The sequence below is a fragment of the Trifolium pratense genome, linkage group LG5 (genome assembly GCF_020283565.1).
Source record: "Trifolium pratense cultivar HEN17-A07 linkage group LG5, ARS_RC_1.1, whole genome shotgun sequence".
NCBI classification, from domain to species: Eukaryota; Viridiplantae; Streptophyta; class Magnoliopsida; order Fabales; family Fabaceae; genus Trifolium; species Trifolium pratense.
The window spans coordinates 47,642,910-47,668,301 of NC_060063.1; the positions used below are offsets into that span (position 1 = coordinate 47,642,910).

The 25,392-nt window shown below is 33.7% G+C and overlaps 1 protein-coding gene and 1 long non-coding RNA gene across 2 annotated transcripts; both read left to right on the forward strand.

The window, feature by feature from the left end:
- The first annotated feature begins 1,019 nt into the window (after nucleotides 1–1,019).
- LOC123883553 lies at nucleotides 1,020–6,498 on the forward strand. The gene is made up of 7 exons (XM_045932397.1): nucleotides 1,020–1,280; nucleotides 2,777–3,166; nucleotides 3,632–3,688; nucleotides 4,012–4,395; nucleotides 4,782–4,967; nucleotides 5,132–5,193; nucleotides 5,721–6,498. Exons 1-7 carry the CDS (start codon nucleotides 1,142–1,144, stop codon nucleotides 6,174–6,176), a joined length of 1,674 nt encoding a protein of 557 aa, XP_045788353.1. The 5' UTR covers nucleotides 1,020–1,141; the 3' UTR covers nucleotides 6,177–6,498.
- A 17,084-nt stretch (nucleotides 6,499–23,582) lies between these two features.
- Nucleotides 23,583–24,382, forward strand: LOC123883554. Its single transcript, XR_006800233.1, has 2 exons — nucleotides 23,583–23,773; nucleotides 23,875–24,382. It is a non-coding gene; the product is annotated as an uncharacterized LOC123883554 (long non-coding RNA).
- The last annotated feature ends 1,010 nt before the right edge of the window (nucleotides 24,383–25,392 follow it).

Genomic DNA, 25,392 nt, shown 5'->3' on the forward strand with positions numbered 1-25,392 from the left:
TGTTAGGTCGAACATCGTGACCCGGATTCGAACCCGGGATCTCACAATTATGTGAGTTTATTTTAAGTGGATTTACCACTTAAGACAAAAAAAAATTGATATTCATGATGCCTAAGCCCGTAAATCATATATATTTTCAAAAACATATTATATTGAATAATGTAACAACAAATCGTTAAAAACATGTATAAAATAATTTTAGGGTAGCCATGTACATACAAATAAATTCAATAATGATAGCTTTGGTACCACTTAATTCAAATTTAATTTTATTCATGGTATCAACTAGTTAGTTGTCATCAATAGAAGTTTCTTTCCTTCAAAAAAAAAAAAAAAAAACTAGTTGGCCTAGTTGGAACTGAACCTTATGATTATGATGATTTCCAAATCAAACTTGACTTTATTAAACATATATTACAATGGAATTTCACACCTAACTACCGTGCCAAAACATGCACGGGTCTGATTAGCTGTAAGATATATATATTGATTAAATAAGATATGATAATTCCAATAATGTAAGGTATATGAAAAAAGTTGAGTAACATTAAACGATATATAGTTCAACAATAATTTTAGATAAATATTCATACAAAGAAAATTATGTTATATTACGGAAGGCTTCCTTATAGACCACATTCGAAGTCTTAGTCGTATCTTCACCGTCGTCATCGATGATCAATATTTTTAATCCTTTTATAGAAGTAACTCTTGAAATTGCAACATACAACTGACCATGTGAAAATACTGACGACGGAAGATATAACCCAACATGCTTTAAAGATTGTCCCCGACTCTTATTAATAGTCATCGCAAAAGAAATCATTATAGGAAATTGTCTCCGTTAAAAATTAAAAGAAATTCTCACATCAAATAGTGTCAGAGAAAATCTAGGTATGAAAACCTGATCACCTTATGATGATTTCCAAATCAAACTTGACTTTATTAAACATATATTACAATGGAATTTCACACCTAACTACCGTGCCAAAACATGCATATATATAATTGTATATGGTGCCCTTATCTTCAAATGAAACTTCACTATAAATATTGATCATTTGCTTTATATTATTTCACACATCAAAATTAATTGGCTATATATAGCTAGGCCATTTTCTTTTGAGTGTGGCAGAGAAAAATGGAAGTTATGAATGGAAATCAATGGAATAATAATGAAGCTGATGAAAATGGAGTTGAAGAAATGAGCTTGCAACGAAAACGTCATGTCCAACATAGTAGCAGCAGCAGTGCCAGCAGTTCAGATATAGAAGCAAAAGGTAAACATTAATGAAGATTTAGATTGTAATATATTGACATAAAAATTGATACTTGTGAATTTCTAGCTAAGAAGGTTTTTACTTTTCTTACATAAAAGTTGACATAGGCACTGTTTGGTAAGTTCAATAAGCTAGCTTATAGCTTATTGAACTAGCTTATAAGCTTGTTTGAAAAAAATGTGAAGTGTTTGGTAACGAGCTTCTCTAACTAGCTTATAGCGTTTTTTGAGATGCTATTTCAAGTAGCGTATGAGCTTATAACTTATAGCTTTTTCATTTTATTCCATATTTACCCTCATTGATTTTATTTATTTATTTTTTAAAAATTATAACAACTACCCACTAACACTTACCCAAAAAAAAAACTATCCACTAACCATGTATTTTTATGTCATTTTGTACTTACAACAGCTAAATTTGCCAAACAGTTTAATTTTATTTTACTAGCTTTTCAACTATAAGCTACCAGCCATCAGCTATCAGCTAGCTTATAGCTTATTTTTACCAAACAGAGCCATAATTTGTCATCTTCGGCATACTTATTGCATTTTATATGCAGAATCCGGGGTTCGAACATGAGATTTCCCACTTACTCACCTCTAAAACTGAATTTTTAATAAAGAAGTTTTTTACGAAGTGATTTGACTTCGTTCATAAGCTTCAATCAAGGACGAATTCCAGTTTGGATTAGCTTATTTTTGAGTTTATGCAAACAACTGATGCAATATAAATTAAGTTTTATGCGATTTATAAGTTCACACTAGTGAAAATTGTATTTTTTTTTAAGCTATTTTATCAAAATAAGCTAATCTAAACGGGCCCATAGTGGGAAAGGACCTAATTTTTATTTTTATTTTTGGTTTACAATGAGCTGGGAATCGAACCCATGACCTATAACGTACTACTCAAATCCCGCACCACGAAACCAAACCTAATGGCTGGACCTAATTTTAAATCATCATTGACAAGATTTATTTACTTCTTGGTCTATCTTAAATTATATAAAACCAAAAAACATAGAAGTTTCCTAATTGGGTGGGTGGGGTAGCTCAGTTGGCACTTGCTGACTGAGCGGGTGTAGGCTGTTGGTCAGGGGTTCGATCCTTGGCAGCAGCAATTGTAGTATTTTCTTTGTAAATAAGTTGGTGGTACTTATAAACCATCAACTTTAAAAAAAAAAAAAAAAAAAAAATAGAAGTTTCCTAATTAAGTGATTATATATAAAATCATTCATCTTACTAAAACCGGTTTATAAAATGGAGAGTGTTACCCTTTTATAATTAAACTTATTTCGGGCCTTATCTTTTAACCGTTGAAAAAAAAGCTATTTCGCATTAATTCTTCAACCGTTGTTAAAAGTTTCCACATCTTACAATGGAATAATCTACATTTGTTGTGAAACGATGTAAAAATTCAATTTCAACCAATTTAAAAAGTTATTTGGCCTAACTAGACTTCTATTGATTGTGCTAATGAATTTTTTGTTACTCAAAAAGGTGGAGGCCTAGACTTCATTGAATCTGAGACAAAACCAAAATTTGAAATAGTGATAGCAGAAAGAAATGCTGAAATGATCATCCCACAAGAAAATATTGATGAGAAAGACACAATTTTACCTGCTTCTGATCCTCCTCTTCAAGAGGATTCTACCACTTCTTTGATCAATGTGACAAATCAAAGTGAGACAGTTATCATAGTAAAAGAAAATGGTCAAGAAAGACAAGAATTTTATTTGGACAATGTGTTTGAGAAACCACCAACACATGGATTCTATTGTCCTAATTGTAATGTTTGTATCCAAAAGGTTTACATTCAAAAGATCTACATTCAACAAAAACCTGATACAATAAGATGCACATCATGCTTCAGTTTCCTCATTCCAATAGGTATAACTTTTTTCATTTTGTTATGGCAATATTTTAAAAACCGGACCGAACCAACTATTTTTCGGTTGGTTTGATTCTGATTACATTGCAGTCTGGTTGAACTAGATTGAATCGAGATTGAATTAGGTTGAACCGATTGCACCGCGGTTGGTTTAACTGGTAATCAACTGACTATTTTTCTGTTAGTTAGATCTCGATTACGTTACAATCTAGTTGAACTAGATCAAATCGAGATTGAATTAGATTGAACCAATTGTGTTGTGGTTGGTTTAACCGGTTTTTATTTTATTTAAATACTTCTATTTATTTTTTATATGGTTTAAATTGAATGATGAGCAATACTTTTATTTACTTCGGTCTGATTTTTTTGAACATTGATTTATAGTCCTTAAATATTTTATGTCTATAATATACACATGACCAATACCAAAAAGTTTTGAACTCTGTTTCTTTGGCTTGAAACAGGAAGTTGGTTATTCCCTGGATTGGTATCTAATGATGATGGAGAATTAAATGATCAAGGTAATGTATTTGATGAATCTATTTGACTAGTTAACTTTTTGAATAATTTCCAATAGACGGTTGAGATCTGGTACTACATGTAACTGTGTGACTCGGTTACTGCAGTGCATCTATATATCTATTTGGATAAGAATGTATCTTGAATTTTGATTCACTATATGACGATTATTGACTCATTTTAATCTATACCATTTAAATTATAAAAAATTGCGAATTATTTTGTTATGTCGCATTTTTTGTATATTAATTAAAAATGTCTTATTTTTAATGAAAATGTATATTACGATTCCTAATAAAATTCGATTCACGATTTTCAAAAATAGGTTCATTAAATATTCAAAGAAAGACTGAAGTCACTGAACAAACATTCAAAGTTGGATCACAACATGAAACTTCAGAACTTATTCAAACTGAGGAAGTGAATAGAGGTCCCTTAAAATCAGTCACTAAAATTGAAAATGTGGTCATTGTTGAAAGTCAAAAAGGTCAAGTTGTAACAAAAAAGAAGCATTTTTGGGGTGATTGGGGTGTTATAGGTGGTGCTTCTTCTGAAGCCTCTAAAACCAACAAATCTGAAACTGATTCTACTGATTGGAAAGTTATTGGTCATGCTTCTCAGACCACTTTGTCCAAAAAACCTGAAATTGACTTTGAAGACAACAAAAAGAAAGATTTTGTGGAAGTTAAAGTTGTTGGAGAATCCACAGGTAAATACCATTTAGTTTCTTGTTGAGTAATCAGAAATATGAATGAATTTTCTTTTTGGCACTATAGTTTTGCTTTTCATTAAAACAAGGGTAATTAAAATAGTATTTACATGTAATGTTAGCGAATTTTGATTTACCTTCTATAATTTTTTTTTTCTTTTTGATTATCCCTATAATATCAAGATTCGGTCATTTTAGGCTGTTACCCCTCATGAAATATGTTGGCTTAAAATTCCTCATAAATGATGACGTCACATGTTAAGTGAGAGGGTAAACCAAAATTCTCTGACATTACGGTGGACAAAATGTCGGAATCTTGACATTACTAAGGAAATGATCAGTCTGATTTATGTCAATGAGATAATATTGTACATTTTGTTAAACAGGATCTGATGATGAAGTGGTTCCATCTGTGACTGAAAGAACACAACTCATTACTCATAGAGAGCCAATTGTGGAAACAAGTAACAAGTCATTGGAGATTCTGAAAAGTATTGTGTATGGTGGTTTGACTGAATCATTAGCAAGTCTTAGTGTTGTTACATCTGCAGCAAGTGCAGATGCTGCCACATGTAGGACTTCAATTTTACTTGCATTTTTTTTTTTTTTGAAGAGGCAAAAAATTTTACTTGCAAATTATAATTTTTCTTTCCTAATGATTATTTAATTTTGAGGAATTAATACAACAATTTTGGGAATCCATTACAACTTTACTGATAGTTTCATCATTTTGCAGTGAACATTGTTGCATTGGCTATTGCAAACCTGATTGGTGGACTTTTTGCCCTTGGTCATAATGTGAGTTATAATATGTTCAAATTATAGTTAGGCTTAAATACACTTCTGTCTTATTTTAATTGAAACGTAACTAAAGAGTATTTAAGACAAATATTTATTTAAGCTACATGATTTTACATGCTTCTTTTATACTATTACCTGCATTTACTTATAAAAAAAATACTATTACCTGCATTTGCTTATAAAAAAAATTGCATTTTTGTCCTCCAACTTTTATAGACTTGTAATTTTGGCCCCGTAAATTATGTAATAGCACTTTTTACCCGAACTTTAACCTATTTTGCAAAAGGCTGAGTCTCACTGATTTTGACCAAGTCAACGCACATGTAGACAGTGGCTCACATGCGACATCAGTTTGTCTTGCCACATGGACAATGAATGGGGGGTCTATCTTTTACAAAAGTGACTAAAATTAGAGGGATAAAAGTGCTATTATGAAAGTTAGAGGTCAAAATCGTTAGTTTGTAATAATTAGAAGGTTAAAAGTGTAATTTAGCCTTAAATCTAATAAATGTATATATTTGCAGCTCAAGGAACTAAAAGCTGAACAACCAAAAAGATCCAACACAGAAACAATAGTGGATCAATACAAAGAAGTCCTAGGAGAGAGGAAAAATTTCATTCTTCATGCATTTATTGCAATCTTATCATTCATTGTTTTTGGACTAATACCACCAATAGTATATGGTTTCACATTTCGTGAGAATGATGAAAAAGATTTCAAGCTAGCAGCAGTTGCAGGAGCTTCACTTTTATGCATCACATTGCTTTCTATTGCTAAAGCTTATATCAAGAGACCAAACAGTTACATAACATATTTTCAAACAGTGTTTTACTATGTTAGTACTGGTGCTGTTGCCACAGTGGTTTGTTACTTAGCCGGCGACATGGTGAAGAAACTTATTGAAAGGCTTGGATTGTTTGAACCGGAAACAAATTTTGCTTTTTCCTCGCAGCATCAATCTGGATTCGGATCGTATTAACACTAAGAAAATCAGATGTTTCTTACGATTATTTTCGAGGAAACTAGGTTTCTTACAAACTTTATAAGTTACCGCGGAAATATTCCTAGGAAAACGTGGGAGAGAAAAGTCATGTGCTTACTGTGGAAGTTGATTAAGGATTGTTGAATTTGTTTGAGAGATTGATTAAGTGTTTTTAATTTCTTGTTCATGTTTTATTTTATGTTTTGGATTTCATTTTTGGTTAATTAGGGAAATTGTTGCCTCTGCTTTAACATTTTGAGACTACAAATTTGAGTTGTTTTACTTGGATGACTTTTTAGTCATGTTTATGGTATATTAATTTTAGGTAAAAAGAAATTGGAAGTGCAAATATATCATTGAGTTGTTAGTGACATCTTATATGTACTATGTTAGTTTGGCACTATTGAAGTTGCGTTGAAATCTTACGTTGTCAAGATTTTCGAGTAGTTAGATGTATATATGCGCTTAGACAACCCATCTTATAAGTTAGTTTTTAGCTGTGAGATCAAAACTCATTTAACAGGCACATTAACGAAACAATAATCATTTGTAGCACATGAACAAAATATTTAGAGACAGAATTTTTTGGTCGCCAGTATTTATAATAGTTAGTTTTTAAATTTTGTGAAAGCATCTTGTTTGATTTGCACCTTCTTTTTCATTATTCTCCAAACTAATAAGCCCTCTAATACTAATAAATCCAAACTATCATTGTGCCACTACATATTGGTGAGAAATATGGAAAGAACTAAATTTACACCCCCTTTGTCCAAATCTACACGACATCTTGGCCTAAAATGTGACACACACGGCCCAATAGGAAGCTTTCTATTATCTATTACTTCTACACTCGATAATTTCTTTTAACACTCCTTAAGTTTTCTCCTAGGCCTTGCTTAAATTTTGAAGGATTTAATTGATATGCACCGACGGTGTAAGATATATAATTTTACACTGTCAACCAATACCAATCATGTTTTCCGCCACATCAATTAAACTATTTTACACCGTCAGTGCATATCAATTAAACTCAAATTTCCAAAATGTCTCAATTTGCTACTTAGGCGGCGAATAGAATCCACTAAATATGTAGCAGATGGGAAAAAAATATTCAAATTCCACAAAAATTTAAAACTTCATGCCCCTTAAAAATTCCTTAAGAAAAATCTGAAATTTTTGTCATTTGTTACATAAATAGCGAACGACTCTGATATATATATATATATATATATATATATATATAAATAAAGAAATAAATAGAATTTCCATTGCAACTTTAAATTTCAATAAAAATATTTTTACAATTATTCAAATTAAGGTAAACACATAGCAAGATTTAGATCCATGGGATTCATCATGTGCAGAGAGATGCAAAACAGGAACAAAGAAAGGAAAAATAACTTTTCCTTTCATTATATTTTTTTATTATATTATATATAAAAAAAGTAACCATTGCTTGAACAGAAAAATGTTGTGATGATTTTTGATCAGCAGTTGAAGTAACAGAAGCAAGCAAATCCAAGGCCTTTATGGTGACAAGCCCCAAAAGTAGCATGTTCCACATTGATGCACTGATTTTTGCAGCTTCCATTGTCTAAACATGGCCCTGAAAATGTTTTGCTCAGCCTTTGACAAATATTTGCTTCTACCTCTGCACAGGCATGAACAAAAAAAATGTGAACTATAACAAACAATGGCATCTGTTTTATGGAAAAAACAAGTGTAAAAGTAATCTTTTTACACCGAAACTAATTAAAACTGATGTAAAATCGTCCTATATATATCTCACAATCCACACAGTCGGTCTAAATTATCAAAAAATCCGACGTAAAATACCCTTTTCTACTGGAGTTTAAGAATAGTACGAACAGTGTAATGTACTCTTTACACGGTCGACCAATAATTGTTATATTATTGTTATTTTAATAATTAGTTAAATGCAAATTTGTAAGTGTTTTTTCTCCCACTATGATCTCAATCATTGTTTCTCTAGAATCAACAACTCATCTCTATTAATGAGAAACAATTTCTCTGAATTGAATTATGGGGATGGATAGAAATCAGGGGGATGAGGTATTTGATGGGTTGCCAACATAAATCACGGGGTGTAGAAGTATATGAAATTAAGGGTGAGAGATTCATGACAGAAAATATAGAGAAAAATTGTAGATTAAGATGTCACTTTATTGGAAGGGAGAGATTAAAAGATGAATGTTTTGAGAATAAAGAAAGATGAGTTACGGTGAATAGTGGAGAAGAGGAGTGGAAGAAATTTAAAATGAAATTGAACGCTTAATTACCTGAAGAAGATGTTTGTCAAAGAGAAATAAAGTGGGAGAATGAGAGTTGAGAGAAGAAATGGATAAAGTTAAATAAAGAACAAAAAGTGAAGAAGTAGTTGGCAAGTGAGAAGAATTTGTTTTTTTTTTAATATTTTAATTCAAAATAATGACATGACAAAATGAAAAGATATTATTGGATGTATGTGTAATGATATATTATTATGTTTGTGCATTTCCTTTATTCTTTTTCTACTGGTGCCTTAATTTTGTTTAGTAATAGATTAATGAGCAATTATATATGAAACAATTTTATTTTTTTTTGGTATAAACAATTTTATTATTATTAATCATCTATGAAACATACTTAACCACATATTCGAACTAAGCTAAATTTGTGGGATCTGGATTAGTGAATTCAAAAAGTGGTTTTTTTTTTAATAAGCTAAATTAGCCCACTCAAATTGGCACCAGCAACAATCGAATCTGAGACCTTAAGGAGGAGCACACTCCCAAGTTTCAAACCATACCACTAGACCAACCCAAGTGGATTTGAATTCAAAAAGTGGTATCGTCATGCAGTTATATAGGTTTTAGGCTGTACGATTTTGATCGGCCGGTTCAAATGTTATCTTAGAATTTTATATTGTACAAAAATAAGAAACAATCTTTAAAATATAGACTATCGAATCTTAATCAGACGATTCTAAATAGCTGACGGCATGTACTCAAGACTGCAATTAATTCAATTTCTAATTTGTGGGTGAAAATATCAAAAGTTGGTTAGTTATTATTATATATTTAAAGACAAAATTACACTACAAGTCCTTTATCTTATTTTTTTGTAACACTTTGGTCCTTTATCTTTTTTTTGTAACACTTTGGTCCTTGATCTTTTATTTGTAACACTTTAGTCCTTTATTTTTTTTATTTGTAACACTTTAGTCCCTTTTTTGGTAACAGTTTGGTCCTTTATTTTTTTTATTTGTAACACTTTGGTCCTTTATTTTTTATAAATAAATAAGATAAGGACCAAAGTGTTACAAAAAAAAAGATAAAGGATCAAATTGTTACAAAAAAAAGATAAAGGACCAAATTGTTACAAAAAAATAAGATAAAGGACCTGTAGTGTAATTTTGCCTATATTTAAATAACTATATTGTCTGTCATACCCGATGTGGAGAAAAGGAGGAGTGCAAGGGTGAGGAACAGAAAGATAGTGGACACTTTAGGAGAAGAAGAAGCCATGCTAGTTATATCACTATATATATGTAAATGAAAATGATATTTTGTTGTTTATGAGTATTGGTTGTAGATCTATATATTATAAGGATAGAAGAAGGCACTATATAAGGAAACATATTCTATTTACGGCTGATCCTTGTTGAAAGAACTTTCGGCAAGTATGTTTCAAATATCGTATCCACAGGGACTAGTGTGATATCAATTGTAAATACACAAATTCCATGATTCTAAGTATGGGTTTGTTTCAATTTGGTTTCGTAACATAAAATTGCGATAAAAGTGCGTGATAAACTTTTGAGATAAAAACTTGTTGGAATTGGATTTCATCAAATCATTCACATGTATCAGTTAACTATTGATATATATATTTCATTTACTAATCAATATCGTCACGTATTACTCGTTGATCATATCCGTGTCCGGAATATGTCTTGAAATCTATTGTATCTATTAACTTTCCGATCTCTCGAATCATTAATCGATAAAACAGCATTAAGCTCTAATACTTTAAGTGACTATTAAATCTCAAAATCTATGTCTAAACTTTGAACTTTAACAAGTGATTATCCTACCTTTGATTCAAATAACATATGTCTATATCATTTAAATCTTTTAATAAAAGCATGAAAACAAGGACATCACTAATATTGATTGATAAATAAAACACATATAGCAAAGTTAAACTAGATTCATGATCATAATTCAATTACATCCAATCCCAACAAAAGAGATTTAGCTATGAATAGCCATGATAAACTTACAAAAGAGTGAAGATGAGAAGGATTGAAAGACCATTGGGCTTGATTTCTCAAGTTGTGTGGAATCCACCTTCAAAGCCTCACTAACAGGATATATCTATGAAAATAGTGTTTTTCTATCTGATATTAACTAACTTGATATTTTACAAAATGATCTGAAATGCTATTTATAGACTTCTGAAATAGGCCTATTCGCTACGCGAATCCGTGTTCGCTACGCGAAGAAATTGCTTAGTTGAAGAGGTTTGCTGACACGTGTATTTAGCTGTGACTCATCCTTTGCTCGCTAGGTGCTCGCTACAGCGAGCTTATTCGCTGCATGCTCGCTGCGTGTTCGCTAAGTACCTTGGACTCCCTGCCTTCGTTCGCTGCATGCTCGCTGCAGCGAATGCTTCAGGATTTTGTTTCTTTTCTTTAATATCAGCATGAACCTAACAAAATGGTTGGATTTGATAATTCTTGCGCAATTTCTTAGTACACACTATATTTACATCAAAAGTGATTTATATTCCAAGGATTTGTATTCAATAAGTGCCTTTTAAACATGCATTTTAACCAATATTTAGCACTTATCAAATCTCCCCAACTTAGGACTTTGTTTGTCCTCAAACAAAAGGTATTTTAACTAGCTCACAATTCATTCAAAAGAGTGGGTTTGTAATCAATCAAAGTTTTTCAAAATCTCAGAGCACAAGTAAAGCAATGTCATCTCAAAGACTAGTTCCCAAAACATTCAAAGAAAACAAAGCATGATCATGAAATGATTCCTATGCCTAAGCAAAATTCTCAACATTTTTATCAAACAATCAAGACTCAAGTGTTATCTCAAATTTCTCACCATTATTTCTCTCAAGGGTAAGTGTTTAACTCAATCCAAGCAATGTGCATGCAACAATTCAATTCAAACATTTATCCAAGCAAAATCACAAAACATGCTATCAGTTGTGGATCACTAAGGACTTTATCAAGCTTGTAATGGGGCTGGGCTACAAAAATTCATTGTTTTTCTATGGATTCAAAAAGCCTCAAGGATAAGAGAGCACAAAATCTGCAAAATTCATCTCAAGATTCATTCACTCCCTTTCTTTTTCCCCCTATTTCCATTTGTGGTGATTCTTTTGTTTTGACACTTTTCACAAAATTTTGTTTTCTTTTCTCATTTCCTTTTGACTTTCAATTGTGTCAAGCAACTCTTTTATTTTTTCACATATTTTCTTTTCTTTTTCAATCACCACAACACTACCTTTTTCAACCAATTTATTTATCTACTTTTCAACCTACTTCTCCCCAACTTGAATCTTATCAAATAACCCTTATAAAAATACACTTGCTCTCCTACCCTAAGACAAGGGTAGAGTAGTTGTTTTTCTTTTCTTTCGGTTTCAGGGTTTATAAAACAAACAAATTTCAATTTTTAAGGCTCAAATGGGGACACAAAAGATCACTATCTCACAGGGTAGGTTAAATTTGGCTAAGTGGTTATCACTCAAAAAGAAACAAGGCCTTGATCATATCCACAACATCAAATACATTAGTGACAGCAAGATTAAGCTAAAATCAAATGAGCATACACAATTGCCGGCACTCTCATATTTATGTAAACAATGGAAAGTTCACACATTCTCACCCAGCTAGATTGGATAACACAAGTTTCAATCATGTTCAACAAAAATAGTGAGAATCATCTTAGGACAAGTAACACATTTCAAAAACATGTTAAGTTTCTAAGCCTATTTTGAACACTAATCAAAGAAGATTGACATATATCTCTACAAATCAACTATCATGCTCAACACATTGATTTATCACAAACCTATCTTTCAATTTCATATGTGAGCTTGTTCTTCAAAATGCTAATCACAATATTTCACATTACTAGACTACCATACTACTATATTAAATTACTAATTATCATGCATTAAACTTCAAACATTCATCATATGTTCACAACAAAACACAAATCAAGTGACACACATTCATACTTCCACATGTTCCACATAGTCAATACAAAAGATAAACTACTAAAACTTAAACATTAAATGACTGAAAGCTTTTAAAGTTCACTCATTTTGGCGTGCTTTTCAGCCATCTCCTTGCTTTCTTCACTCGGATTCAGAACCGGCCTCCGAACCAGATTCGGAGCCAGCATCACTTTCATCTCCTTCTTGCATAGATGCATCAGAACCAGCTTCTCCTTCACTTGCATTGTCTCCTTCATTAGCAGCTTCAGCATCTGCTGCATTACCCCCTCCGAGAAAAGTAGGCCTGACCTCAGGCCATGCAACATAGGCTTCGAAATCTTGTGGTGTCATCACCGACTGCCCGGTGTGCTGATTATAGAAAGATTGCTGCATTGCACTCATGGCTCTATACCCTGCATCATTCTGATCATACAAATAAGTAAAATGGTTATAAAAATTCTGATCATGAACAGCAGAGGTGGAGGCCTGGGGTGGTGGGGGTGGTGGTGGTTGTTGTGCAGCTCTTCTCCTCTTCGGTTTGCAGTACCGATCCACATAATCATCATCAATCTTCCCAATCTCCTCACGTCCAATTTCAGGAATGTGTATCCTATTAGCTGTACACAATCCCATAATTAAGCACGGGAAACCCAAAGGACTGTCGGATCTCACAGCAGTGGACTTAAGGTTTTTGTCAGGGTGGCCACACAAGGTAATCTCTTTCATCCAACCAGAGATGATACCGGCCAAATCCACTTCAAGGCCTTCATTTATGTAATGAATGAGGCCAAGTATATTCATGACAGCATCAGAAGTGTGAGAATTAGGTTGGATGTTATATAAAACAAGTAGGAAAAGGAGTAGGGTGAAGGTGCGCATATCATCTCTAAGGGCCCTCAAAGGTCTGTTGGTTGTGCCATATACGAAGTCATGGTTAGGCCTAAGAAGTTTCCTTCGCATGGTGTCAATGTCCCAAGTCTTGCGGGCTCTTTGCTTCTGAAAATCACACAAGGTTTCATGGGCGGGTAGGGTGAAAGGGTTTCCAAGGTACTCATTGATGGCATTGCGGTCAAAACGGATGGTTTTTCCGCGTACCATAGTGGTAAAAGAGAATGGCTCACCCGCAGATGGGTAAGCATTTGCATAAAACTCTCTCACAAAGGTAGTATTGAAATATTTTGGTGGGTCAATAAGTCTACCCCAACGCCTATCATTGATGATTGTTGCAAACCTCTCATAGCTGCCATGCTCAAAAATCTCGAATTTCCTTTCATTCCAAATCTTTTTCTTTTCAAGTATTTGGTACCGCTCAAATTGCTCCGGTCCAAGAAACCTGCTGGGGTCAAAGGCTGTGTGCGATGAACTTGCCCCAGTCTTTTGCTTCTTTCCGGTGCTTGCTGCGGGTCTTTTTGGTGCCATTCCTGAAATTACTTCGAAAAACCACATAAGTCTTTTGCTCAGAATTTTAGATAATTCATATGACAGAGCATGAATTTCAACTTTTCTCAGTTCAATTGATCGAAAATTTTCGGGTTTTTGAAGTAAAATATAACACAAGGATTTTCATTTTGGCAAACCACAACTATGCACACACAAAGGGTTGGAGTTAGGGTTGACAAATTCAATCTTTTGAAACAAATTTGTAGCATGAGTGAACAAATTTACACAATTCAAAAGCAATGTTATTTATTCACAATTGTTCACAATTTTGTCAAGAAGAATTTCAACATGAAGAGATTTAAATTTGTGTACCCTAATTCATTGAAGAACATACATGGCTACCCACAATTTCATCAAAATTTTCAAACTATCTATACAATTATGCATCTTTCTACCCATAATATCATGCATCTTTCACTATGAACAAAAAATGATAAAAATTGAAAATTGAAGTTTAAAATTTCTGCATACCTGAGTGATGGAGATGCACAAACTGAAAGTAGAAATGGATGGGGTAGTGGGTGTTGTCTTAGATTGGAGATGGTGAAGGATGGAGATGGTGGTTTTGAGAATTTTGTGAGAAGATGGAGTTTTAGAAAAGTGGAATTAGGGTTGAAAAGGGGGAGATTCGTACTCCCCTCTGATTTTGTGGAAGTGGGGTGTGAGGTGGCATGTGAGGTGGCCAAAAATGGCCAGCTGTCACTTAATTATAAAACTGCAGATTTCGCACTATTCGCTTAGCGAATGGATTATTCGCTTAGCGAACACACACCAGAAAAATTTTTCTGCATAATTGGCCTGCTGTGTCTGGCCAACTTGCTTCCTTCATAACAAAAGTGTTTAATGCATGCTAAAACTCATAAATACTTACAAAATTGGGTTGCCTCCCAACAAGCGCTTGTTTTACGTCATTAGCTCGACGTTCTTTTTTTTTTTTTTGTGCTTCAAGGATCGGAAAGTGGGATTTTGGCAGTGCCACGATCAAATTCACCACCAAAATAGAGCTTCAATCTTTGACCATTCACAGTCCATGTGTCATTGGTAGCTGGATCTTCCAACACAACTGCACCATATGGTTTCACTTCACGGATTTTGAAAGGACCGGACCATTTGGATTTAAGCTTTCCCGGAAATAACTTCAATCTTGAGTTGAAAAGCAAAACCATTTGGCCTGGCCTGAATTCTTTGTTGACAAGCCGTTTATCATGATAGCTTTTGACCTTCTCTTTGTACAGCTTAGAAGATTCATAAGCTTGGCATCTCAATTCATCCAACTGTTGAAGCTGAACTTTTCTTTGCTCTCCGGCTTGGCTTTCATCAAAATTCAAAAATTTCAAAGCCCAATAGGCTTTATGTTCAAGCTCGACCGGAAGATGACATGCCTTACCATATACCATCTGAAAAGGTGTAAGGCCTATTGGTGCTTTGAAAGCAGTTCGATATGCCCATAATGCCTCGTCTAACTTTAATGACCAATCTTTTCTTGATGCGGACACAGTTTTTTCCAGAATTTTCTTTATTTCACGATTCGAAACTTCTGCTTGTCCGTTGGTCTGAGGATGGTATGGCGATGCTACTTTGTGCTTGACTCCATAATGCTCAAGTGCTTTGGCTAGTTGAGAATTGCAGAAATGTGACCCTCCATCACTAATAAGCACACGAGGAGTTCCAAAACGAGTGAAAATGTTTCTTTTTAGAAATTTTATCACCGTTTTGCCATCGGCTTTTGGTGACGCAATTGCTTCCACCCACTTAGACACATAATCTACTGCCACAAGAATGTATTCATTTGAAAATGATGATGGAAAAGGGCCAACAAAATCAATACCCCAGCAATCAAATACTTCAACAACATGCATGTTTTGAAGTGGCATTTCATTGCGCCTTGAAATTCCACCAATTCTTTGACAGTTATCACATCTCCGAGCATGTTCATAAGTGTCTTTGAACAAACTCGGCCAAAAGAATCCTGACTGCAAAATTTTTGCTGCTGTTCTTTCTCCATTATAGTGACCTCCATATGGTGAGTTATGACAATGCCACATGATGCTTGTGGCTTCCTCTTTGGTAACACATCTCCTCAACAGGTTGTCAGCTCCAATTTTAAACAAATAAGGATCATCCCAAACATATTGATTTGCTTCACGGAGGAACTTTTTCTTTTGGTGCCAATTGAAATCATCCGGTATTAATCCGGATGCTTTGAAATTAGCCATATCAGCAAACCATGGCCTTTCTTGTACCATAAGAAGTTTTTCATCGGGGAATTCTTCAAGAACCTCACGTTCATGTTTGGTCACCTCATTGTTTACAAGTCTTGATAAATGATCAGCTACCAAGTTTTCTGTTCCCTTTTTATCTTTTATCTCAAGATCAAACTCTTGTAATAAAAGCATCCACCGAATGAGTCTCGGTTTAGAATCAGCTTTTGTAATCAGATACTTGATAGCTGCATGGTCAGTATACACAATAATCTTTGAACCAATCAAATAAGAACGAAATTTCTCAAATGCATACACTATAGCAAGCAATTCTTTTTCGGTTGTTGCATAGTTAACTTGTGCATCATTTAATACTTTGCTTGCATAGTGTATAGCATGAAAAATTTTGTTCTTTCTTTGGCCAAGGACTGCACCAACTGCATAATCACTAGCATCACACATCAATTCAAATTCGAGTTTCCAATCGGGTGCTATGATTATGGGTGCAGTCACCAATCTGTCTTTCAATTCATTAAAAGCAATTAAACATTCATCATCAAATTTAAAAGACGTACCTTTATTAAGCAAATTGCTTAATGGTTTGGCAATTCTGGAGAAATCCTTGATGAATCTTCGGTAGAAACCGGCATGACCTAGAAAACTTCTGATTCCTTTGACATTGACTGGAGGAGGAAGCTTTTCAATGACCTCCACCTTTGCTTTATCCACTTCAATACCCTTGGAAGAGATCTTGTGACCAAGAACAATACCTTCGGTCACCATGAAATGACACTTCTCCCAATTAAGAACCAGATTCGTTTCAACACACCGCTTCAGTACGGTGTCCAAATTCTTCAAGCAATGTTGGAATGACGGACCGAACACGGAGAAATCATCCATGAACACTTCGATGCATTTCTCTATCAAGTCAGAAAAAATTGCTTGCATACACCGTTGAAATGTTGCCGGTGCATTGCACAATCCGAAAGGCATTCTTCTATAAGCAAAAACACCGAAAGGACATGTGAAAGCTGTTTTTTCATGATCTTCGGGGTTGACTGAAATCTGATTGTACCCCGAATATCCATCTAGAAAGCAATAGAACTTCTGACCGGATAATCTCTCAAGCATTTGATCCATAAATGGTAATGGAAAATGATCTTTTCTGGTTGCTTTGTTGAGTCTCCGGTAATCTATACACATCCGCCACCCGGTGACGGTTCTTGATGGAATTAACTCATTTTTGTCATTTGTGATTACTGTCATCCCACCTTTCTTCGGGACCACCTGGACCGGACTCACCCAAGTACTGTCAGAAATAGGGTAAATCATGCCAGCTTCAAGTAACTTCACTACCTCCTTTCGCACCACCTCTTTCATCGTTGGATTTAATCGACGTTGAGGTTGAGCAACAGGTTTGTAATCATCTTCCATCATAATATTATGCATACAATAAGATGGACTAATACCTTTGAGATCGGATAAAGACCACCCGATTGCTTCTTTGTTTTCTTTCAGAATTTGAATCAAGTTTTTTTCTTCATCAGCTGTCAAAGAGTTGCTAATGATCACCGGCTTCTTTTCTTCTTTTTCAAGGAATGCATACTTGAGATGAGATGGTAATGTTTTCAACTCAAGCTTCACTTCACCCGGTCTTTCTTTATTTTTAAGCTCCTCAATCTTTGCTTCTAAAGGAGTTACTTCCTTCAAAGCATCCAGCTGCTTCAGAAAGCTCTCAACTTCTTCTTCTTTCTCAGGATCAAGTGCTTCAAAACTTTCAGTTAGAGCTTGTTCGAGTGATGAAGGTTGATGTGCTTGTTTCCTCACATCTAAGATGGCTTCATCAGTTGCATCTAACTTAAAACATATATCCTTCTCATTTGGATGCTTAATAGCTTCCCACAGATTGAAGCTAACTTCCTCATCTTGTACTCGAACTTTCATCACCCCGTCATCAATATCTATCATCATACGAGCTGTCTTCATAAAAGGCCTTCCAAGAATCAATGGAACATCGTCATCCTCTTCAATATCCATCACCACAAAGTCAATCGGAAACATGAACTTATCAACCTTTACAAGAACATCTTCCGCCATTCCCGAAGGACGTGTGATTGACTTGTCGGCTAGCTGTAGTGTCATTCTTGTTCGGGTAACATCAAGACCACCAATCCGTTTAATTACTGATAACGGAATGAGGTTAATGCTTGACCCTAGATCAATGAGAGCTTTTCCAACATTCACATTACCAATGGTAACCGGCAACGTGACTCTTCCCGGATCTTTTTCTTTTGTCGGAAGAGTGCGTTGAATGATAGCACTGCAGCTTGCATCTAACTGGATAACTTCATCATCATCAAACTTTCTCTTTTTTGTAAGAATCTCTTTCATAAACTTTGCATATGTCGGCATCTGCTCTAAGGCCTCGGCAAATGGAATGTTTATTTGCAATCTTTTGAATATGTCGAGAAACCTTGCATATTGCCTTTCCTTGTCTTTCTTTGATGGAGCATGAGGATATGGTAAGTGTTGAACAAGTGGATTTTTCTGAATACTTTTCTCTTCTCTTGCCTTTTGTTTCTTTTTCCTCTTCTCCTCACTTACTTCTCCCTCAAACTCTTCTTCTTTTTCATTTTTTTCATTTTTTTGATTTTCAACTAAATCTCCCTCATTATTTTCTTCAACTTCCTTCTCACTTACTTCTACTCCCTCTCTTTCTTTTCTTGTCAAAACCTCCTCTTCAGTTTTCAAATTGTCACCGATTCCCTTTCCTACCTCCTTACCACTTCGAGTTGTGACAGACTTACATTGCTCTTTTGGATTTGGTTCGGTATTTGCTGCAAATGATCCTCCTTGATTTTTGTTATTGGCCATTTCTTTTGCTATTTGACCAATCTGAGTCTCAAGATTTCTTAACACCGCATCATTGCCTCTTTGGTAGACTTGAGTTTCTTGCACAAACTGATTTTGTTGTTGATTCATCACATTTTGTTGTTGATTTTGTTTGGTCTGCATCTCTATGAATGATCTCAAAGCTTCTTCCAAATTTGAATTTTGAGTTTGTTGTACCGGTGGTTGACTGTAGCTTTCATATTGTCTTTGCCTATTTGCTGAGCCACCATCTTGTTTCCAACCTTGACCATAGTTTGAGTTGTTTCCCCTTTGATAGCCAGCATTATTCGGATACTGACTTTGTCTTTGTTGATTTGCCATGAAGTTCACCTCTTCATGAGATGGAGGACAATGACCAGTTGGATGATTTCCGGTGCATAATTCACATGATGCTACTTGCTTTGCTTTCCCCGATCCTTCTTGAAGAGTCATCAATTTTGACATTTGTTTGGATAACTCCTCCACTGTGTTGGTAAGAAGTTTATTTTGAGCTAATACAGCATCTGACGGATCAAGTTCAAGAATCCCAGGCTTCCTTTGAGTTTTGCTGCGTTCACTTTGTCGATCACTAAGTGACATTTTCTCAATGATAGTCGTAGCATCTGCAGCACTTAATGATAAGAGAGAACCACCTGCTGTCGCATCTAAAAGGAGCTTTGAATCCTGCAAAAGACCATTTCTAAAAATATGAATTTGGGTTAGTTCATCAAATCCATGATTAGGGCATTTACGCAGCATTGCTTTGTATCGATCCCATGCTTCACATAGAGTCTCATTGGAGCCTTGAGAGAACACCGCAATTGATGTCTTTGACTCCATGAATTTATGATGTGGAAAGAACCGATCAAGAAACTTCTCTTCCAAAGTATTCCAATTTGTCATGACTTGAGCTGGTAAATCAAGGTACCAATCTTTGGCCTTTCCTATCAATGAATGTGGAAACATTCTCATGAACACCGCTTCCTCCTCCGCTTCAGGAGCACCAAGTGAACCGGCTATTTCATAGAACTTCACCAAATGATTGTATGGATCTTCATGTGATAAACCTGTAAAAGGGTTAGCATATAACAGTTGCAAGAGACCGGTTTTCATCTCCGTCTGTCTTGCACCTCTGGGAGGTCTTGCAAGATGAGCAAGCCTTCGTGGACTGTTGTGACATGGCCTCATACCGGCACCTTCGTTTCGTGGCGGATCTTCAGCCATCTCTTCGGCTATTGAGGATGTTGAAGAAATAGAAGCAGAATTTTCTTCTTGCAGCCTCTTTTGTTTGGCTAATTGTTTCCTTTTCTTTCTTTGACTGTTATTCCTTCGAGCTGTTCTTTCGATTTCTGGATCAAACAGTAAATTCTCTGCAGAAATCTTTCCTCGCATAAACAGGACAACAACCTAACCAGACAAGTTAGCGTGCACAAAAAATAACGAATAGTAACTGAAATTAAAAAGTACAAAATTGCTTAAAACGATAGAAATTGCGATTAAACAACTAATATCAAACGCCAGTCCCCGGCAACGGCGCCATTTTGTTGAAAGAACTTTCGGCAAGTATGTTTCAAATATCGTATCCACAGGGACTAGTGTGATATCAATTGTAAATACACAAATTCCATGATTCTAAGTATGGGTTTGTTTCAATTTGGTTTCGTAACATAAAATTGCGATAAAAGTGCGTGATAAACTTTTGAGATAAAAACTTGTTGGAATTGGATTTCATCAAATCATTCACATGTATCAGTTAACTATTGATATATATATTTCATTTACTAATCAATATCGTCACGTATTACTCGTTGATCATATCCGTGTCCGGAATATGTCTTGAAATCTATTGTATCTATTAACTTTCCGATCTCTCGAATCATTAATCGATAAAACAGCATTAAGCTCTAATACTTTAAGTGACTATTAAATCTCAAAATCTATGTCTAAACTTTGAACTTTAACAAGTGATTATCCTACCTTTGATTCAAATAACATATGTCTATATCATTTAAATCTTTTAATAAAAGCATGAAAACAAGGACATCACTAATATTGATTGATAAATAAAACACATATAGCAAAGTTAAACTAGATTCATGATCATAATTCAATTACATCCAATCCCAACAAAAGAGATTTAGCTATGAATAGCCATGATAAACTTACAAAAGAGTGAAGATGAGAAGGATTGAAAGACCATTGGGCTTGATTTCTCAAGTTGTGTGGAATCCACCTTCAAAGCCTCACTAACAGGATATATCTATGAAAATAGTGTTTTTCTATCTGATATTAACTAACTTGATATTTTACAAAATGATCTGAAATGCTATTTATAGACTTCTGAAATAGGCCTATTCGCTACGCGAATCCGTGTTCGCTACGCGAAGAAATTGCTTAGTTGAAGAGGTTTGCTGACACGTGTATTTAGCTGTGACTCATCCTTTGCTCGCTAGGTGCTCGCTACAGCGAGCTTATTCGCTGCATGCTCGCTGCGTGTTCGCTAAGTACCTTGGACTCCCTGCCTTCGTTCGCTGCATGCTCGCTGCAGCGAATGCTTCAGGATTTTGTTTCTTTTCTTTAATATCAGCATGAACCTAACAAAATGGTTGGATTTGATAATTCTTGCGCAATTTCTTAGTACACACTATATTTACATCAAAAGTGATTTATATTCCAAGGATTTGTATTCAATAAGTGCCTTTTAAACATGCATTTTAACCAATATTTAGCACTTATCAATCCTCACTCTCTACAACAAAATAAAAAAATCACACTTATTAAGAAAAGGTAAAACATGAGAATTTGAAGTATATTTTTGTGGGTTTTCCTTGGAATAAGTTGCATAGGAAGATGTAAAAACAATTTTTATTGGTTGTTGTTTATTGAGAAAATGAGAGAGAAAAAAAAATTAAATGCAATTTGCATTTAATTTTATGAAAATAAGGAAAAAACATTCTTAAAAATGATTTTTCTCTTATAATTTGGGACAAAATAAAATGAGTTTTTTTCCCTTATAATTTGAGACGGAAGGAGTATCAAACTATAAAAAACTATGTATAAATTGGATACAATTTATTCATTAATGTCGTTTCTCTTGTCTTAATATCGTTTCTCTCTCTTTATTTTATAGGTTATGATCAAATAAATGACACCAACTATAATGTGTTTGATTTGCTAAAAATTTAGCTATTAGACAAGACAATTTTAATTGGTTTGTACTGTATTTGATTTTAAAATTGTTTTTGAAATTGAACAAACTGGTGGACAAGATACTTCCAAAAAATAGAAATTTTTGTCCCCACTGAACCACGAGACAATTTTTTATTATTTCACAAGTTGTCCACTAAACATCGTACAAGAATAAATTTGTACAATACCTTAAATGTTATCCTGAGTACGTTATTCTCTCATGTATGTTTTGTGAAATACTTACATTTTACGGATCAAACGAACTCTTTGTTTAAATGCAATTTTTATCATCTATTTTATTGAATTAATAATTTTGGATCAAACTAACTATTAGTTTAAATGCAAATTTCATCAACTATTAATAAATTTGTCTACACCATTGAAATAAATAAGAAAATTGTCAAACTAATAATAAACACAATCTCAATTAAGACATATGGTGAATCTCCTCACCCCATTACAAATTTGACTATTACAAGCAAACTATAAGAATACAAACTTGCAACTTAGATGGTGCCTCCAATGGATTCTAACAACTAGCCAAGATGGCCATTACATTATTGAAACTGACTCTGAAGTTGTTGTAAAATGTTTGCATGGTGCCATTTGTGTGTCATCAATTGAGAATATTATTCTTGAGATTGTTCTGATATTTTGTCTAATCTTAGTAATTGTAATGTAGTTTTCATTCGAAAATGCAAAAATGTTGTTGCTCATCGTTTAGTAGGAATAGCAAAACGATCTTGTTCTTGGGTGGGATATGTCCCTGACCCCGCAGCTGCTGCTTGTATCGATTTGCTTTCGTTGAATTGAATGCATGTTTGACCGTAAAAAAAAAAATACAAACTTATTATTCTTTGCTTCTTCAAAAGAATGACAAGCAAACTAAAAATTTCATAAGATAAAGCAAGCAACTGTTGATGTTCAATAACTGAAATTTTGACATCTATATAATTCAATTCTTCTGTTCTAACCACAAACAAAGAAACCCTTAATTTATTCCATAAGCTATCATTCTTCCACTAATTTAGAAAATCAAGTGTTTTTGATGCGGTAAGAATTACAATTGAGTATATAATACAATTTTTATGCACCGACAACATGTATATTTTTGAAATAAACTCCGGAAACAAAACATGGTATGTCTTTGTGAGCTTAGTTCAACAGGTAGCAATATCACATTATAAAAATTAGTGTTTAAACTTTTGACACTATGCTTATTCACTATAAGGGTGTATGACATGTATCATGCTTTGGCCCCTAGAAACACAATAAAGGTGAATTAAAATTAATTGGTAATACTGACCCCAAAAAATAAAATTGATTGGTAACAATAAATTAAAAAATAAAAATAAAAAATTATTCAATAACCTTTCGCAATTCCCATGTCTTGGCTCCTAAAAAGACTATATGGGCGGATTAAAACAAATTGAAAATATTAAATTGAAAATCTAAATAAGAATGAAAATAAAAGTCTCCACCCATATTGCAAAAATTTAAGCTAGATCATTTGTACTTATATTCCTTTCTATGTATACATAGAAACATTCTATTGGACCTTTTTGTGGAAAATGTCATTTGCATTCACTTCTTCTGTTGCTAAATTCTACATGTTCCTCTGTCTTGTTCTTCTCCTTATTTCCTCATGTGGTAAAAACTAAGTAACCTATATTTCTCTCATGCTTTATTCTTTAATATTCTTTCACCAAAAAAGATTTATTTAATATTAATATTTTTCTTTTGATGTGAAGTACCGGAAGCAAAACTTTGTGGAAGGCCAAGTAGAACATATTTAGGTCCTTGTACTGACTGGGACTGTGATAAAGAGTGCATTGATTCGGAGTTGGATGCAATGTTAGGTTCTTGTGAAGGCTCTTATTGCTTCTGCTTCTTCAATTGTTAGGTTTTAGATCAAGAAATTAACCACCAGTGATTTGCATGCGACAGTGAATGCAGGCCTCGACGAGTTTATGCTGCTCTGCGCCTTTCTTCTGAAGACGAGACAACTCTGCACCTGGTTTCTGGTTGTTTATGGGGTCTGTTTAGTTATCTGAGGTGGTTGCGCACTGGTTTAGTAATTCTGTTTTGCGCCTAGAGGTTGTTAGTAGCTAGATTTTGCCTCTAATGTTCCATTTTTAGGGTCCATTTGGATTGATTTATTTTTGAGTTTATTTCGAAATAATGTATATAAATAAATAAGTTTTTATGTATTAGTATAAATTTTTTAAGGTAGTTTATGGAAAAACCAATTTATTAAGACACCATTTTTATTAGTGAAAACTTATGAATTAATATAAAAGTTTATTTATTTGCATAAATTATTTTCATAAACTCAAAAATAAGTCAAATCCAAACAAGGAATTTGTACATCTTGAACTATATGATATATCCCTTTTAATTATTTATTTTTATATATTCATTTTAGCCTCTTAAAAAAAATTTGTCTTATTTTATTTTATTCTATTCTAGTTTGTTTTATTCAGTGTTCTTAATCATCTTATATTCAGTTAGTTTTGTCCAATTCTTCTAACTAATTGGTCTCTAGTTTATAACAAATCTTTTGGTCTTTATCGGAAAATAAATTCTTTCGGAAAAAACCAAATTCGAATATTTATTGAAGAATATAATATTCGACAAGATTTTACTTGCGTTTTGATCAAACTCTGAATTAATTATCCAAACTCTTTTTCTTTTTTTCTTTTTTTTTTTACAATGAGCTGGAGATAGAACTCATGACTTATAGCATACTACTCATACTCCTCACCACTAGACCAAACCTAATGGCTTTCCTTTTCTTTTTTTCTTTTTTTTTTGAAAAAGTTAAATTAGTTCACCTAAAGAGAATCGAACCAGAACAACCCAAGTGGGTTTCCAAACTCATTTTCATGAGAATCAAAGGGTGAAGAAAAATAAATTAAATATTTTATTTTAGGCTTAATTAGTTCGTTTGATCTCTTAAAAACATTTTAGGTTTTACAATATCCCTTAAAGAAAAAAAAAATCTGAATTGGTCCCTTAAAGACATCTTTGTTTGTCACATTGATCTCTTCCGTTAATTTATCAATCACAAATACATTAGGTGGACCAACATCAAAGGTTGTCCACCATATACCACAATATATTTTTTAATCTTAATCATTGGATCTAAATGTTGAAGACACTTTAATATCAAAGAACTACAATTGCTATTAAAGAATTATAATTGCTCTCTTCGTGACTTCATATTTTGTATGCACCACCATGACCATCATGCATTTTTAATTGAATAT

What these genes read in the sequence shown, in the direction of transcription:
- LOC123883553 (XM_045932397.1), top strand. Translation starts at nt 1,142, where the DNA reads ATGGAAGTTATGAATGGAAATCAATGGAATAATAATGAAGCTGATGAA. An exon ending in CAGTTTCCTCATTCCAATAG is followed by an intron (nt 3,167 to 3,631) that starts GTATAACTTTTT and finishes GGCTTGAAACAG; the next exon opens with GAAGTTGGTTATTCCCTGGA. An exon ending in AAGTGCAGATGCTGCCACAT is followed by an intron (nt 4,968 to 5,131) that starts GTAGGACTTCAA and finishes ATCATTTTGCAG; the next exon opens with TGAACATTGTTGCATTGGCT.